The sequence below is a fragment of the Physcomitrium patens genome, chromosome 11 (assembly GCF_059467195.1).
Source record: "Physcomitrium patens ecotype Gransden chromosome 11, ASM5946719v1, whole genome shotgun sequence".
NCBI classification, from domain to species: Eukaryota; Viridiplantae; Streptophyta; class Bryopsida; order Funariales; family Funariaceae; genus Physcomitrium; species Physcomitrium patens.
In genome coordinates, this window is record NC_143420.1 from 4,525,930 (window position 1) to 4,543,090 (window position 17,161).

The 17,161-nt window shown below is 41.2% G+C and overlaps 2 protein-coding genes across 5 annotated transcripts; both read left to right on the plus strand.

Moving 5' to 3' along the window:
- Positions 1–1,644: 1,644 nt before the first annotated feature.
- LOC112288540 (uncharacterized) lies at positions 1,645–12,479 on the plus strand. Of its 4 annotated transcripts, none has more exons than XM_090254164.1 (14): positions 1,645–2,751; positions 3,349–3,479; positions 3,839–3,906; positions 4,099–4,249; positions 4,519–4,705; positions 4,869–6,713; positions 6,871–7,269; positions 7,477–8,795; positions 9,029–9,097; positions 9,191–9,583; positions 9,742–10,488; positions 10,773–10,892; positions 11,072–11,557; positions 12,009–12,479. In XM_090254164.1, the coding sequence occupies exons 7-14, from the start codon at positions 7,047–7,049 to the stop codon at positions 12,474–12,476; spliced, it is 3,825 nt and encodes a 1,274-aa protein (XP_090110290.1). In that variant the 5' UTR covers positions 1,645–2,751; positions 3,349–3,479; positions 3,839–3,906; positions 4,099–4,249; positions 4,519–4,705; positions 4,869–6,713; positions 6,871–7,046; the 3' UTR covers positions 12,477–12,479. The 4 variants fall into 4 exon arrangements, with proteins under 4 accessions (XP_090110290.1, XP_024388570.1, XP_090110292.1 ...); XM_024532802.3 differs by having other exon boundaries at positions 4,099–4,245; XM_090254166.1 differs by having other exon boundaries at positions 2,414–2,751; positions 3,820–3,906.
- LOC112288541 (receptor-like protein kinase HERK 1) lies at positions 12,479–16,959 on the plus strand. Its single transcript, XM_024532803.3, has 4 exons — positions 12,479–13,154; positions 13,286–13,409; positions 13,558–13,617; positions 13,820–16,959. Exons 1-4 carry the CDS (start codon positions 12,660–12,662, stop codon positions 14,056–14,058), a joined length of 918 nt encoding a protein of 305 aa, XP_024388571.1. The 5' UTR covers positions 12,479–12,659; the 3' UTR covers positions 14,059–16,959.
- Positions 16,960–17,161: the final 202 nt, after the last annotated feature.

Consider the following 17,161-nt stretch of genomic DNA (forward strand, 5'->3'; position numbering starts at 1 on the left):
GAAAGGAGTGTAACTTACAGCAACCAGACTCTGAATACGGGGACAACACGATGGATGCCTCCTGAGATGATAAAAGAAAGTGTAAATGGAGGGCAAGAAGAAGTGACAAATGTCGGTATGACAGCAAAGTATCCTTTTGGTGGTGACGTGTATAGTTTCGCAATGGTGTGTTATGAGATTTTGACTGGAGATGTGCCCTTTTATGACATAGCACAACATAATGAGGTGAAGAAGAAGGTATTGAAGGGTGATCGTCCTGGGCTACCAAAAGATTGTCCAACTTCATTGGAGCGATTGATAAGGAGGTGTTGGAGCCAAGATGCTAGTGCACGGCCTCGATTTGATGAAATATGTGTTGAATTGCGGAATGTGAAATGTCAAACTGTCAAGTCTCGACCCAATTTGAGTAAAGTCGAGAATGTTGCTCGGTCTGCAGGTACGCTGCAGTTTTATTTATTCATTGTTCACATTAGTTAGGCTTGGAGGTAGTTCTCATTTCATTCGTTGTTCAAAAAGGTTTGGCATGCAAATCCAAAACAAACGACGGTTGATTGATCAAAAATCCAGAATACGAAATCTCCACAGAGGTTCTCATTCATTTCCAACCATCAGATCTAAGAGACTACTCACTTGCGGAGATAGCTGCTGCAACGGAGCAATTCAAAAGAATTATAGGGAGAGGATTCACTGGCGATGTCTACTTTGGCAAGTTGGAAGATGGGTCGCCGGTGGCGGTGAAACGAGGAAAGCGTCAAACTCCGCAACGTATAAATTTTTTCGAAACCGAGATTGCTATTTTGTCAAAGCTTCGACATCGCCACCTTGTTTCACTGATCGGGTATTGCGAGGAGGGTGGTGAGACTATCTTGGTGTATGATTACATGGCCAATGGACCTCTTGTGGACCACCTTTACGGAACAAACAGGGCCCCTTTGGCGTGGAAGCAGCGACTGGAGATCTGCATTGGTGCGGCACGGGGCTTGCATTACCTTCACACCGGAACCGACCAGGGTATCATTCACAGGGGCGTCCAGTCAAGGCACATCCTGCTTGACGAGAATCTTGTTGCTAAGGTTGGTGGCTTTGGAATAGCGAAGACTGGACCTGCCATGGGGCAAACTTATGTGACCACGGCTGTTAGGAGTATTGGCAGCGACGCCTTGGATCCCGAGTACTTGTTCAGTGGACATTTGACGCAGAAGTCTGACATGTACTCCTTCGGTGTAGTCCTCATGGAAGTGCTGTGTGCGCGCCGGGCAATCCACCCTGCACTTCCACGTGAGCAAGTAAACTTGGGTGAGTGGGCGATGTTGTTAAAAAAAGCTGGCAAGCTGGATCAGATCGTTGATGAGAAGATCCGACACCAAATCAGCCCCGATACCCTGAATAAGTTTGTCGACACTGCTTTGAAGTGTGTGGAAAAGCAGGGTGTTAATAGACCTAGCATGGTTGAGGTCCTGTCAAACTTGGAGTACTGCTTGCACCTACATGAAGTATCTCAGGGGTATGTTGATGTTCCAAGCCCTGAGCAAGGAAACTCTAGCGGGCTTGAAGGGACAGTGGTGTTCAAAGCAGAATTCAGTCAGGTACCTCGGATTGATAACTGCGTGAATGCTGCCAAGCCTGGAGGTCATCTTGAATTTCATTGATTCCTTATCCAGAAAAGTTTGGCCTGGATGCATATAGCCACGGACAATTGGATGATAGAATGTGCAAAATATTCAACCTGATCAAGGATGTATTTTTCATTCCACGACTGCCAGGTGCAAGAGAATTCTCACTTGCGGAGATAGCTGCTGCAAAGGAGTACTTCAAAATAGTGATAGGAAGAGGAGGCTTTGGCGATGTCTACCATGGCAAGTTGGAAGATGGGTCGCAGGTGGCGGTGAAACAGGGACACCGTCAATCCGAGCAAGGTGTGCATGAGTTCGAAACCGAGATTGCGACTATGTCAAAGCTTCGACGTCGCCCCCCTTGTTTCGCTGATCGGGTATTGCGGGGAGGGTAGTGAGACTATCTTGGTGTATGATTACATGGCCAATTGACCTCTTATAAGCCACCTTTACGGAAGCAGCGACTGGAGATCTGAACTGGTGCGACACGGGCTTGCATTCCCTTCACACCGGAACCGGCCAGGGTATCATTCACAGGGGCGTCAAGACAAGCAACATCCTGCTTGACGAGAATCCTGTTGCTAAGGTTGCTGACTTTGGATTGGCGATGGTTGAACCTGTCATGGAGCAAACTTTCGTGTGCACCACTGTGAAGGGTCGTTTCGGCTACTTGGAGCCCGGATACCTCCACAGTCAACAGTTGACGCAAAAGTCTGACATGTACTCCTTCGGTGTAGTCCTCAAGGAAGTGCTGTGCAATCGACTCTGCACTTCCACGTGCGCAGGTCAACTTGGGTGACTGGGCGATGCAGTTAAAGAAAGCTGGCAAGTTGATCAGATCAGTGTTTGGAAGAGCAGGGGGATGTAAGACCTGGCATGGTTGAAGCCATCTCGACCTTGGAGGACTGCGTGCGGCTAAACGAAGCAACATAATCGTAGGTTACTATTTTAAGCTTTGAACAAGGAATTTTGGGCACCGACGCCGACAACCATCGTCAGATAGTGTCCATGCGAATTGATGTGCTGAAGCTTTTCGACGATTCATCGAGGGTATCGTTAGAATGAAGAATACTGAAGGAGACTTCTGAGGAGAAATCGGCTAGGCGTAATCCTCACAGCTTAGCAATCCTTGTGGAAGGTATGGCTCACTGCCATTTTAAGTCTTGATTCAAAGGATAATTAATATACCGATATGAGGCTCTAACTTATGACCATCCAGATTGGGATTGTCCGAGTGTCTATTTGCTTATTTGCTGACTTGGAAGGTGTCATCTGGAGTTAAAAGAGTCGGGAAGTATTTTTTGGTTTTTCTCTCCTTACAAGCAGACTTATTGGCTTTGTATCTCTTCTGATCATTGAAATGATCCCCTTCGTTTGTACCATGTGTGGGCTGTGTTCATAGAAAACGTTGCACATGATTTAGCGATGCTTTGATAGTATCAAGTTAGGTTTTAAAATAGCCACATCTCTTTGTGGAGCAGGGTGTAACGTCCGGGTGTTGGTGGTTGATCAGAAACGTTGTACCCTTGCATTTCATTTAAATTAAATATGTTTTCATGATATCTTCCCAAAGTTGTTTATTTGTGCACGTTCTGGATCTTAGCAGAGAGTCAGGTTCTTAGTGGCATGTTAATTCTTTTTTATATCGTCAACATTTGTATTGGCTGAATTTATATGTCTAATTTCTCACAAAAATAAATGGTCATGTAGTTTCAATTTTTGTGGTGGTGTGCAGATACAATTTTGCTACGGGGTTGACTGAACAGGCCAAGGTGCAAGGAGGGCTTGCTCTGGCTGGAATTTCGGTCTGGTTGCGGTCCATGGCCACCAGCCAGTTACCTTGAAACAAAATTACAACAAACTCAGGTTAGTTGATTAAAAGAGGAAAAGAGGGAAAGAGGGAAAGAAGGGATTTGCCTCCGGCTACATTTTCCTCAAACCGATAGTGGTTGGGCGGACAGGGTGAAATAATTATCTTTTTTAGTTTTATATTTATATCTCAAATTCTTGTTCTTGGGATGTGGGTTCATTTCCTGTAGCCGAAGTTGATCGTCTTTTATCTAGTGGGCATTCCAAACTTCATCTCTACTTCCAAACGTGCATGTTATTTACAAAGAAATATATTGGTGCCGAGAAATCAGCTCAGCTCAAGACAAACTTACCAACCTGCTTCGAGAGATATACTCTAAATAGCCTGAGAACACAGATGGTCCGTCTTATTATAGGTACTGGAGGTCGTGGAGGACAAGGTGGTGTGGGTCAACGTATCCGTGATGAAATTCTTGTTGTTCAGGTGAGAGTTTTTTACCCGCAGTCCGGAGCAAGGGAGAATGACCTGATATGAATTCAAGAATATGATAGATTTGGACTCGAAGAATTAGAGTTTCAGTAAAACAGAAGAATGATGATATCATTGACAACCACTGATCTTGCATTTTTCTGCTGAGAATCTTAAAGATTTTGCTGGTTTGGTGTTAACCTGCAGTGCAATGACGATGATGCGGGATGTATGATCGAAGAGTAGCACCAGAAGCTTCACAAGAACACCAGCCCGTGTGTTGTGATCATTTTCCAGCTAATAATAGTCTCCCGCAACTGTCGAATTTGTTACTACGTTGCACGCTTGGTCTGAGTAGGTGACATATTCATCTCTTTTAAGTTCTCATTTACGCAGAGAGCCGCAAGGATGGCCCTTGTTTATTAAGAGTAATTCTTGTGCTAGGTCAAGATATGCAATTTATCTTGTGTTCACTTTCAACGTAGTAGATTTACATTCTACCTTACGGAAAGGAAATTAATTATGCCTTCCCGCAATTTTCCCATGGAAGAGAGCTCAAGTTATTACAATATCCAAGTGATATTCTGATTCTAATGACAAGATGGTCACCAACCACTGTGGTTGCAGGCGCTTCTGGATCACATTCAGAATGGTTTCAACCTGGATGTGTGCTGGAAAACCCTGAAAGTCAATGTAGTCGCCCAAGAACGCATGCGGAGCTATGAGCGTCAAATCTGCTCAGAACCTAACCTGAGACCCCACCAAAAGTATGTTCTTATTAGAGGAGCTCACGAACTATTTGAGAACTTAGAAGGTATGCAGAAACAAATTGTTACTATATTTCTTTCTATGAATTCTACCGAATAGTGATTCTCAAGAACGTAAGCAAAATTGTCCGAAACAGTATGAGCTGCAAATTAGATATGCATCGTAGTTCGATAAGTGTCGTAGTCTTATCAAATGCTGACATATGGCAGGCTGTTCACTCCGGAGAGATGAATTGTGGAGGCTGAGTGCGGTGCATCATGCAACGCTAGGCCCCACCCCACCTCACTGACACAGTGATGGCGATTGAATGATCCCGCACAGCTTTGAAATAACCTTGTCGTTGCATGAGCTGAACGAGGAGATGTCGACTCGTTTCGGTGCCGGATAATAGCTTTGGGACAGGAAGCGACAATTTGCCAGTGTCGTTAAGGGCGTCGGAGGCCTCCTTGTCGCCTCTTGCGATGAGGATGTGGTATTTCCAGAGTGGGGTCTCGACCCCTTGAGTTCATTCAATCGCCACAGCGGTGTCACTCTGGGCAGGTTCGCATTGGAGGAAGCACGTTAGACAACTATTTGGATAATTGGGACTTCAACTTGTATCATGATATATGGGTTGGACGATCTGTTGCAACGGGCTTGCCTGAGGTGTACTGCTCTTCTAGATATATTTAGATTGAGTGTAACATTTTGACAGTATAGAATCGCTATTTTCTTAAGGTTTGTGTTGTTTAAAGTGGTGATTAACTCTACTTTGAAGAGATTGGAGGAAAGAGGAAAGAAACATCCTTCTTTAAAACCACATTGTGATGGTCCATCTTGATTGTCTTGTTTCAAGAAATATTTTTTCTTGCGTTGCTGATTGCAGTTTACTCTCAAGATATAATGGTTTCTATTAGGATAGTAGTTTTCTTATCCTCTACTTTATCTTGTTTGGTTTGGATTTTTGATGAGTGGTTTGTTAGGATGTTAGTATTTGTAACAACCATTGGCTTTTTGTTCTCAGTAATATTGGCTTCAATCCAGTATTTTCTTTTTTCTTTTTGTTCTATACATCCATGTTTCTCAATTTGGAATTTTGGTGAGTTTTTTTTGGCGTAGATTGATGAGGGAATCTCTACTTAGTGTGTTCAACAGTTGAAACATTCGTTGTGGTCTTTGTTTCTTTTATTTAGTTCTGCTCCGATCAATAAAACAATTCTAAATGAGACAACACGACAGACGGCAACCCGCTGGGGCTAAGCCAAACCAGGGTAGGGCTGATTGGAAGCAGCTCCTATCACTTGCTCCCCATGGTGGATGTTCGCATCCACTCCCTCCATCCATCGGAAGCGCTCGTTCCATGATTCGGCAAAAGTTGCATCTCGACTTTCCGGCGTCGAGCTGGTCCAGCCTCTGCACTCCAGACACAGTCGCGCACAGTCTGGGTTGCAGCATCTACCACATGCAACGCCAACGATCTCAGGGTTTGGTCGCGACTTCCCCCCCCCTCCGCTTCCACTCGCTGTGCTGCTCCTCGACCTCTGCACTCATCTCTAGATGTTTTACCTTGCTGACCTAACTCGGTGGCGAGTCGGTATTCGACTCTCCTGCCTCTGCACGTTTGCAACAGCTTGTGGGTCCTGGACAACCTGAGTTTACGGAGTTTGATGAAGTATGTGTTAAACTGTGGAATGTGAAATGTCAACTTCTCATGTCAATATCCCATATTGGTAAATTGGTGAATGCATGACTGTGAAGGGTAGTTTTGGCTACTTGGATCCCGAGTACTTTCGCAGGCAACAGGTGACGCAGAAGTCAGACGTGTATTCCTTTGGTATAGTCCTCATGGAAATGCTGTGTGCAATCAACCCTGAACTCCCACATGAGCTGATTAATTTGGGTGAGTGGACGATGAAGTATAAGGAAGCGGGCAAGCTGGATCAGATCGTTGATGGGAAGATCCGTCTCCAAATTAGCCCCGATACCCTGAATTAGTAGATGTTCATGATTGTTTTACAATATGGGAGTCGGTACGCTGAAGGGTGGATGGGAGCTGTGACAGGTTTTTTCGGAAGGTAGGTAGTCAAACACCATTTTCTAGTACCAATTCCTCTTTTTTCTAGTGCCATAAAATTCGAAAGAATGTGACAATTGCTGGGAGATACTTTGCAGGGTTTAAGTTTGTCTTTTTAATCACTAAGTCTGGGAGTGGATGTGTTCTTTGGTGTCCAGGAGTAGCTAAATTATCGCGAGATGCTTCCAGAGTTTAACCGGGGATTCCAGCAAGGATTTTTGGTGAAGGTGACGAGTTACTTTATGTGAACTGAGGGAAGAAACATAGCTTTCACTGCATTTCTTCTGGTCCTGGCCAAAAGTGTTCGACAGCCCGCTTAGAGCCTGCCCATGCGATGGCTGAATCGAAGCGTATAAGAGCAGCTATCGGCATAGATTTAGGAACCTCTAACAGTCGTGTTGGGATCTGGCTGGATGAGGAACATCGTTTCGAAGTCATTTCCAATGACCATGGCAAACGGTCCACGCCCAGCTATGTCGCGTTCACCGAAACAGAGCGTCTCATTGGAGATGCTGCCAAGGATCAAGTGTCGAAAAACCCTGCACATACAGTGTTTGGTAAGTTTCTGGTCACTGGTTGGTTGTGATCATTACTCTAGACATGAGCCAAAACTCAGAGTAACTGAAATTCGTTTTCAGCTGTAATCTTGAAATAGGTGCATTGAACAACACATGTTTTGAGGTTGAAGCCTTTGATTTCGTCCGAAGTTTGAACGAAAATGAATCATATTTCAATCAAAATGTAACCGCAATTGTGTGCTGCAGATGCTAAGAGGTTAGTTGAGAGAAAATTCAGCGAATTAGGCATGAGTTCTGATGAAATGCGCATCCAGTGGCCATATAGAGTGGCTTGTGGTCTGGATGACAAGCCCATGATACATGTTGAGTACAAGGGAAAAGAGAAGGTTTTTTCTGCAGACGAAGTGTACTCCATGGTCTTGGGGAAGATGAAAGATCTGGTAGAGGTGTATTTGGGGTCTGTTGTGGATAGAGCTTCTGTCAGCGTTCCATATTGCTTCAACTCTGCACAGAGACAAGCTATCCGGTATGCCTGTAGCGTAGCTGGTTTAGAAACCGTGACTCTTGTCAGTGAATCAATTTGTGCCGCTCTTGCTTACACGTTGGAAAACGGTCTCCAATCAGTTGGTGAGAAGAAGATAGTGGTTTTCGATCTTGGAGGTGGTTCGTTGGACGTCACTTTGGTCAACATCGAAGAGGGGGTTATTGAAGTTAAGGCAACAAGCGGAGACGGCCAATTGGGAGGAGAGGATTTTGACTTGAGGCTGATTTATCATTTTATTCATGAAATCGAGCAAAAGCACGAGAGAGACATCACAAGTCATCCACGTGTTGTGAGGAGATTGAAAAATGAAGCAAAGCGGGTCAAAATAGCTCTTTCCTCCGAGATGGAGACCACCATTCAGATCGATTCTTTGCTTGAAGATTTTGATTTCCACTCTAGTATCTCACGTGCCTGCTTCGAGGAGATGAATATGGATCTCTTCAAAAAATGCATTAAGTGTGTAGAAGATTGTCTACAATATGCGCAAGTGGACAAAGCCGATGTTAATGAGGTTCTGTTGATTGGTGGCTCCAGCCATATTCCGAAATTGCGATCAATGTTGGCTGAATTCTTTAATGACGAAACAAAATTGAACAAGTTCACCAATCCTGATGAAGGTGTTGTTATTGGGGCTGCTGCTCGATGTGGAATTTCCTATTGTTTTAGAGCATTTTCGGACTATCTTGTGGTCGATGTCACTCCATTTTCCTTGGGGTTGGAGACAGTCGGAAGTGTGATGCATGTGATGCATCCTCGAAATACCAGCATTCCCAAGAGCAGTGAGCAACTTTTTACAACAGTTCATGATGACCAGGACAGCATATGCATCCAAGTTTATGAAGGTGAAAGTACTCGAACACGTTACAACATATTGATTGCCACATTTGAGTTGTCTGGGATCCTCCCTGCCCCATATGGTGTACCTCAGATCCTCGTGCGTTTTGACATCGATGCATGTGGTATCTTAACGGCTACAGTAAAAGATAAGACAACCGGTGGACAAAAGGTGGAGCTTTGTATCGTAAGATTTACAGACATGTAAAAGCCCTGTCTTATTGATGTAAAGATCTACGTAAACCTATCTAAACATTACTCTTGCTAATTGTTGTTAAATATTTTGCTACAGGTGTTTTTTTGTTTTATTTTTGGACTTTGAATGGCAACTAAGTGAAAACAAGGTGCAGTTAATACGATTTTACTCAAGTGCAAAGCCGCTGTTTTTGCTTGTGGTTCTGTGTATAATTCCACATGCAGGAGGAGGTTGATATTGCCAACAGTGAGGTGAATCACGACAATGAGCACTGTCGAAGGCTTCCAATCCAGGTTTGAAATATCAACATCAAAGATCCATCTTGTAGGTCTTCACTGCATTGAGTTTGTTGATGATATGTCTTCTAATTCTTCTTTTTCTTCTAGGTGTATCATCCCCCCCAGGAGATCAGGTCAGAGGAGCTGTCTAAACACCTACAAGCGGGCGAGTTAAGTATCACCGCAAAGGATAGTTCGCATGAAGCTTCTGAATCCCCGCAATCAGATGAATCAAGAATCACCACGAAGAGCTTGTCACAGGAATTTACTGAACAAGTTCAGACAAATGAATCAAGCGCCACCATAAAGAGCAGGTCACAGATTATTTCGGAATCATCACGACCAGATGAACCAAGCAACATTCTGGAGAACAGTTCAGAGGGATTCACTAATGTAGCTCAAGCAGTTGATGAGTTTGGTGAGCCAGGTGAATATTTTCAAGAACTAGGACTGGATCTAGAACATCATAGCTTTGAGGAAAGTCAAGAAGAAAATTCAGAGGTACAACACCACTTGTAATTCGTCGCCATTTGCAGTGCCAAATGTCTTTGAACGTCTTTTATTGCATATTTGGTCAGCTTGTCATTGACGTAGCGTAGGTAATGCAGCCGATCTGTAGAAATTGTTGTTGGGCTTATTCGAAATATGTGCTTAAACAGAGTGCTCGTTCCGTCGACGAGAGAAGTGTAGGGGCCGCAGCTCCAGTTGAGGGTATTGTTAGTGCCAAGGAGAATAGGTCGCAAGAATTTTGTGTATCACATGCATATGGCTCAAGCAATATCGTAGAAGACAAGTCAATGAAATCGTTTGATCCACCGGAAGTATTTGAATCATGCATTGCTTTGGAGATCATGTCAGAAGAATTTTGTGATCCACCTCAAGTATATGGCTCAATCATTGCTGAGGAAAGATCACAAGGATTTTCTGAACTAAGAGATGCGCTTAAAACAGTCGACGCAGTTGAGGGCGTGTCACGGGAATTTCCTGAACTACCAGAATCATCTGGATTAAGCATCCCGATGGAGAGGACACAGGAATTTCCTGAGATGGCTGAATTACAAGGATCTAGCAACTCACTAGAATGTGAGCTTCAGGAAATTGCTGCACCACCACAAGAATCGGAATTGAGCCACACCAAGGAGAGCAGATCGCAAGTCTCTCTATTGGAGAAGATAATTGATACTGTCACTGTTGTAACTTCAATTAAAGATTTCAAAGCTCATAAAAAGGAGTGTTATACTCTCATAAGACGTGTAAAGGCCCTTGCTCTACTCTTCGACGAATTCAAGGACAATGGATTGTCTCTGTCTGAAGAAGTCTTTGGATGCTTTAACTTTTTGGACACAGAATTAAACAAAGCCAAATCTTTGCTTCTCCTGTGCCATGACGGAAGTAAACTTTATCTGGTGAGTTTTTGTCTCACTTTTGAAGCTTAATTAATGAAAACACTCAATCCCAAGGTTTTCTCAATTATCCATGTTTTTCCTTTTGGCTTAGACCCATCTTTGTGTCTTGCAAACTATTAAAGAAATTTGCTTTTCCTTTGTTTTCTAGTTCGCTGCAAAATTGTCTTTTAATTGGTAGTCATTTGCGGATTTTACGACATGGAAATACAGTCATATTCTTCTTCATGGACCTGGGTTTGCTAGTAATATAGTTAGCTGAACCTACTAACCACTTTGTTTTCCAGATCTTAGAGCTACAAAAAGTGGCAGATAAGTTCTTGGTGCTGAACACAGAAATGTCACTTGCTTTACAAATGTTGCCAGCATTGGACTCTCTTGATATTGCTAAAGAAGTCAAGGAGCAGGTTGATTCCGACAGCTAGTTAATTCAGTGCATTCGAGCATTTATTTTTATTTATACATCTGAAATTTTATTAATTATCCTTATTTGCTGTAAAGAGGAGTGTGTTCTAGCATGTCGTAAGATGGCAAAGTTTCTACTAAAGTATCCGTAAACACCATTTTCATCTTTGAAATGTTCCAGGTTCAAATGGTACAAAATCAATTCAAAAGGTCAAAAGTGGTGGAAGATCCTTCTGATACGGAGTTGAATGTTGAATTAATTTCAGCTTTGGAAGGGTCACATGAACGCTCAAAAAATCAACTCGAAAGACTTGCTGGGTTATTCAAGTTTGATACTGCAGGAATGCTGATGAAAGAAGCACAAGTCCTACATGATCTGAAAATGGAAACGGCACCGGCTCTGGATGATGTTTTTAGTAACGAGCGAGGATTGGAGCAAATCTTAGAACTGCTTAATGATTTGAAGATTCTCTTTCCACAAGAAAACCAAGAGCATGATGTCTCTGAAGTGGAAAACTTAAAAGAACAGAGTATTGTTGCAGATAATACCATCACGCAACCTACATCTGCAGCTGGGACAGGAGAAGGAGCGAAAAACTTCCTAATTGGTTCCAAATTTCCTAATTCTCTGGAACAAAGCAACCTTGTCCTTAGTGTTTCCTCTCAGGTTATTGGAGCGCTTATATTTCTAATTCTTTGTGTGTATATCTATTTACTCCTGTGAATGTCGCAAGTTAACATATACATGTATTTCTTCAAATATTCCTTAGTTCCTGAATTTCTATTATAGGATTATAATTGAAAAGATCCCATACTAAGAATATTTCTAGCACATATCTTATTTTGGGACCAACTGAACATTCGCAGTTCTTTTTTTCTTTATATATTCCCCTAGAATTGTTAAAAACTCATCTTCCAGCATTCTTTCCGAAGTTTTGAGGAATTAATTGTTCATTATCTTAAATAGTTCAATGCTTCATTTCCACCCTGGTCCTATGCAATCTTGTATGTTTTTTCTTTCAGAAGAGGATTGGGAAGCTTTATGCTTGTAGATTTCGTTTTCAAATGTTCAATATATCTCACTTTAGGTGCTCACTTTGCTCTGCTTCCTTCTTCAGGGTATGGAGACCAGATCGCATGATCACTTCAAACCACCACAGTCATATGGAGTGGACAATACAAGTGAAAGTAAGTCACGGGAAATTTTAGAACCTCCAGTAGTATATGGATCAAGAAACATTGAATTGAACCTGCCAGATGAAGTTTCAGATTCATCACAAGCGATATTTGGATTAAATAAAGTCTTCAAGAGCAGGCCACAGGAATTTTCTGAACTCCCACATGCATATCCAGCAAGGACCGGTTCAAGAAGCGCTGCTCAGGAAGTTCCTCGACCACAATTATATGACGCAAGCAACTATATGGAAAGGAGTTTACAAGGTCTCCCTGAAAGATTACCAGCGCAAAGCTCAAGCGACGAATTAAAGAGCAATTCATTGACCCCTTTTTATAACAAACGACCTGACAGACTCAGCCAGACGCTTGGAAGCAAGCCACATGAGGCTTCGGAGTCACTAACATCATAGGAATCGAGCATCGTCGTTGAAGGCAAATTCCAGGGACTGTCTGATCCACCACCATCACAGGGATCTCATAACGATTTAGAGGGCAGCGCACATGAATTCTCAGAGCCACTACAAGCATACAGGCCATACGAAGTTTCTGAAATATCACCCACACATTATGGATCAGGCAGCGCCTCAGGGAGTATGCGGCGTGACTCTGCCGAATTGGTCCCGGCCTGTAAGTCGAGCAACGCCTCAGAGAGTGGGCATCACGAAGCTTATGAACGTTCAACATCTTATAGATCAAGTTCGACCTCAGACATAAGCTCTGAGGAATTCTCTGGGACGCTTCGAGGCGATGGATCAGAGCAAACCTCAGGAGACATGGAACTTAAGGGTCGTGGTTCGCCCAGGTTACATAGATCTGCGACGACTGCTGATAGTCCACAGGCGATACCAGTGAATGCTCGTAGTGCCTCGTGGCCACAAGTCAGGTCAATTGACTCAATTTTTGAAGATCCTGTTAAGAATTATCATTGGGATGAAGTTCTAGCTATGACGGATAATTGGGAATCCAAGCGACTTGGAAAGGGTGGTTTTGGTGCTGTGTTCCTGGGGAAGTTGCAAGATGGAAGAGAGGTGGCGGTGAAAGTCCTTGATGCGTCTTCTCAGCAAGGAACAAATGAATTTCTTAATGAGGTATTTGGAAAGCATTGTCTCAGTTTTGGATTCAGATTTCTCTGTCCCTCATTGTTGTTTAAGCCTTGAGGTGTATTGTTCATTATCTGCTGGATCTCATTTGAGTTTGTAATTCGGTAACGTTGTAACAGGTAAATCTTCTCAAAAGAGTGAACCATGTGAATCTGGTGAGGCTCCTAGGCTTTTGCGATGAGAAGAGACAGGTTCTAATATACGAATTTGCTGAAGAAGGGAGCATATGGGACCATCTTCAAGGTTAGAAACTCTTCTCTTGGAAACAAATAGAGTCAAAGCCTTGTGGACCATCAGCTTCAGGGATAGACACAGAACATGTGTGAGCAGGAGCGTCGTTGCGGTTGAACTTGGGCGCATTGATTGATCTGTGGCATGCAATGAAATGCAGTGGGAGGAAAGCCCCTTGAATGGAAGCAGCGTCTCAACATTGCACTACACTCTGCTTGCGGTATGATCGATATTGCTGCATCTGTTTGATACTGAGCTTGACACAAGACCCTGTGAGCGGGTGTCCAACAGTTTGGAATTGCTATAATATTCGCAGTTTGTCACTTTGCATGTGGAAATTAAGTGTGGACAAATCGTGTTGGGGCTGAGGTCTAAGCACGTGGACCTACCATACCGACTAAAACGATGCGTTTTTGTATCAGGGCTTGAATATTTGCACACCGGCTGCAGTTCTAGAATCATCCATAGGGACATCAAGAGTCAAAATATTCTTCTCACGAAGAGCATGGTTGCCAAGGTCGCTGATTTTGGCCTGTCAAAGTTGGGCAGCGACCAAGACAATCTAATGAAAACGCATGTTACTACCATGGTGAGGGGAACTCTTGGGTATTTGGATCCAGAGTATGTTTTCTTCACTCAATGCGATGGGTTTTCAGGCTGAGTGAACTGGTTTGTGTAGATTAATCCACCACTACTCATGCTTGATTCTGCTCATTTCGATGATTTTAGTTGAGCTCCGCAAGTTTGCATTCTTTTCTGACGACTCCATTTGACATAATCAAGTTAGTCAAATTAGTCGTTGTCCAGGTGTCCAACCCACTGTGAGCAAATGATGGATTTTGAAAGATTTTTTTGATGAACTTGTACAAAAAGTGGGTTTAGAAATAACACAAGTCCATTGTTTAATAACATGCAGTTTTATGAAGATTTAATTAATTTTTTTTCTTCTTATTATTTGATTATAGTTGGAATTAAAGATTTATGTAGAAAGTGTATATGGTTCTTATATTTTTGAAACTTAATCTTTTACCCAATTCTTATGTTTTATTGTTCCTCATGTCAAAGACACAAATTGGAAGAAGATACATAAACTTGTAGAATCTATGTCAAAAAGAAAGTGATAAAATAGAAGAAAGTATGTATATTTAAGGAAGAACTAGAATGGTTATTACCAAAGATTAGAAAACATAAGACTCTTGAAATTAGATTAAAAGCAAGAAAGGAGTTGACAAGAGCAAGGAAGACCTCACTATTGCTTCTATATATATTATTTAATTAAGAACTATGTGGTGACATACTATAGAATTTCTAATACATGTCCAATTTGCAAGACACATGTTTAATTTACAAGGCAAGTTTCCTAGGTGTGCACCATATGTCCAATTTGTACTATAAGTGGTCAACATGTCGACACATGGCCTCCTTGTTGGCAAAGTTTTCAACTTACCAGTCACCAAAAGACATGTGTAAAAGCAAAGCATTATTTATGAATAATTTAGGAAGCTTTTCATAAGATATTATCATATTTATCTACTTTGATTTATTTCTACTTATTCTTATTATTTAGATAATTATCAGGATAAATATGTATATCCATGACACCTCATCTTCTATATATGAATTATATAAATATTAAACATGGTTAAAGTTGAGAGGCCATTTTTGATTTTATGGATTAATAAATTAAGATGTTATAGCAATAAATGTCACAAACATACAATTGAAGAAGATTCTAGAAGATTCTAAAAGATTCTAAAAGATTCCAAAAGGTTTCAAAAGGTTCCACAATGTACTAGTGGATTCTAAGAAGGCTCTCACAGGTTCTAGGAGGTTCCAAAAGGTTCTGGAAGATTCTAATAGATTCTAAGAAAGTTCTAAAAGGTCATAGGAGGTTCTAGATGGTTCTAGGAGGCTTTAGATGATTTAAGAAGTTGCCGAAGAAGGATCTTAGGCTTGCTTTGTTCTCAAGCCTCATAAAAACTTCTTAAGAAGCTTCTTAGGACCTAGTACATATAGAAGTCGAGGCTAAGAGGATCTTTAGTTTCAACAACTCACTTCTTATAGTCTAGCTAGGACCTTCTTGCCTTGTATCTAATTATTGTTCTAATATCAAGATTAATTCCATTCCTTGGTCTTGAAACTTTGTCTTATATATGGTCCCTAACAGTTTATCGAGATTGCCATAAAACAATATTAGGAGCTTGATCTTTTTTGATAAAGAATGGATTATCCTTCTCCTTAGAAGTACTATAGTATTCTAAAAGTTACAGATTATCCTCTTCTAGATTAATATTGTTCATTTTTTTCATATTCTTTTGATTTCTTTTCTTTGCATCATAGATCAAGTTTTTTTTTTCTTTTGAAGGTATGAATTTTTCTAATTTTCTATGAAAAAAGGTGGAAAAGTTAATATGACAGATTCAAAAGTCATCAAGTTAGATTCTATTATTAATGCTCTTGAAGCATTGAAGATTACAACAAAGACTTTGTCAAAAGACAATGAAGAATTATATATGACCATATATAATGGTCAAAGAGCCGGAGTGCCTCAACCACCACATCAAATCGCAATAGAGATTCCAAATTCTCAAACGACTATTTCTACTTCAAACATGGCAAGTGCACCCACTCAAGGCAATGATCTGACAATAATAAGAACAAAAGAACTGAGGATTAGCCTTCCGAAAAAGTTCAATGGTACCCTCTCAAAATTTTGTGACTTTGTAAACCAAGTTTGATTAATCACCTTACTTCAAGCTCAATGATATTCCACTGAAGCATCTTGTGTTGATTTGGTTGGAACCCTACTCTCGGTTCAAGCTTTATCTAAGTTTGCTCCATTATTTGAAAAAAAATCTCCTATATTGTACAATTTTGAAGCATTTTTGGTAGCATTTACAAAAGCATTTGGTGAACATGATAAGATTCATTCTTCAACGACTAAAATTCAAAGCCTTTGACAATAAACGTGCTTTGTATCAACATATGCCTCAGATTTTTAACAATTAGTATGTAATATAAATTGGAGAGAAGATACATTGATGAGTCAATTTCATTGGAGATTAAGAGACAATGTCAAGGACTTATACTTGTCAATGTCAGATCGTCTAACATTCTATGAAGCCATTAGTTAAGCTGTGAAGTACAATAACCATTTATTTCAACGATGATAAGATAAACGTTCTTCAATTATGCGACATATATACACCAATTATTTTGCAACTTCTTCACCACCCATCTCTAATGAGTAGTTGGAAGCAAAAGATATGCAGATTGATACAGTTTGCTTCAAACTTCTTTCTAAGTAAGAAAAAAAGTGTTGAAGGAAATTTGGCCTATGCTTATATTACAAAAAAATCTAATCATATAGTTAATAATTGTTTAGAGAAACACCAATGTACATATCAAATGAGGAATGTGGCCACATCATTCAAAGCATTGCAAGAAAACGAGGGCATCCAGCCATAGTAGGAACCTTGTGGCTGGGTTCTTCACTATCACAAATCAAAAAGGTCATGTACTCTCTACCAGTCCTTCTTGTTGTTTTACTATACATATATGGTTAGGAGTTACAAAATTAGATTGTCATGTATTATTTAACTCGAGAACCTCTGCATGTTTTATTGACAAAGAATTTTTTAGATCACACAAAATCTATAGGTCAAAAAATCCAAAGCCATAAATGTAGAAGTAATAGATGGTCGATCTTTATCCTCTAAAGATGACACTCATGAAACGATTCCATTAAAAATAACCTTTGACAA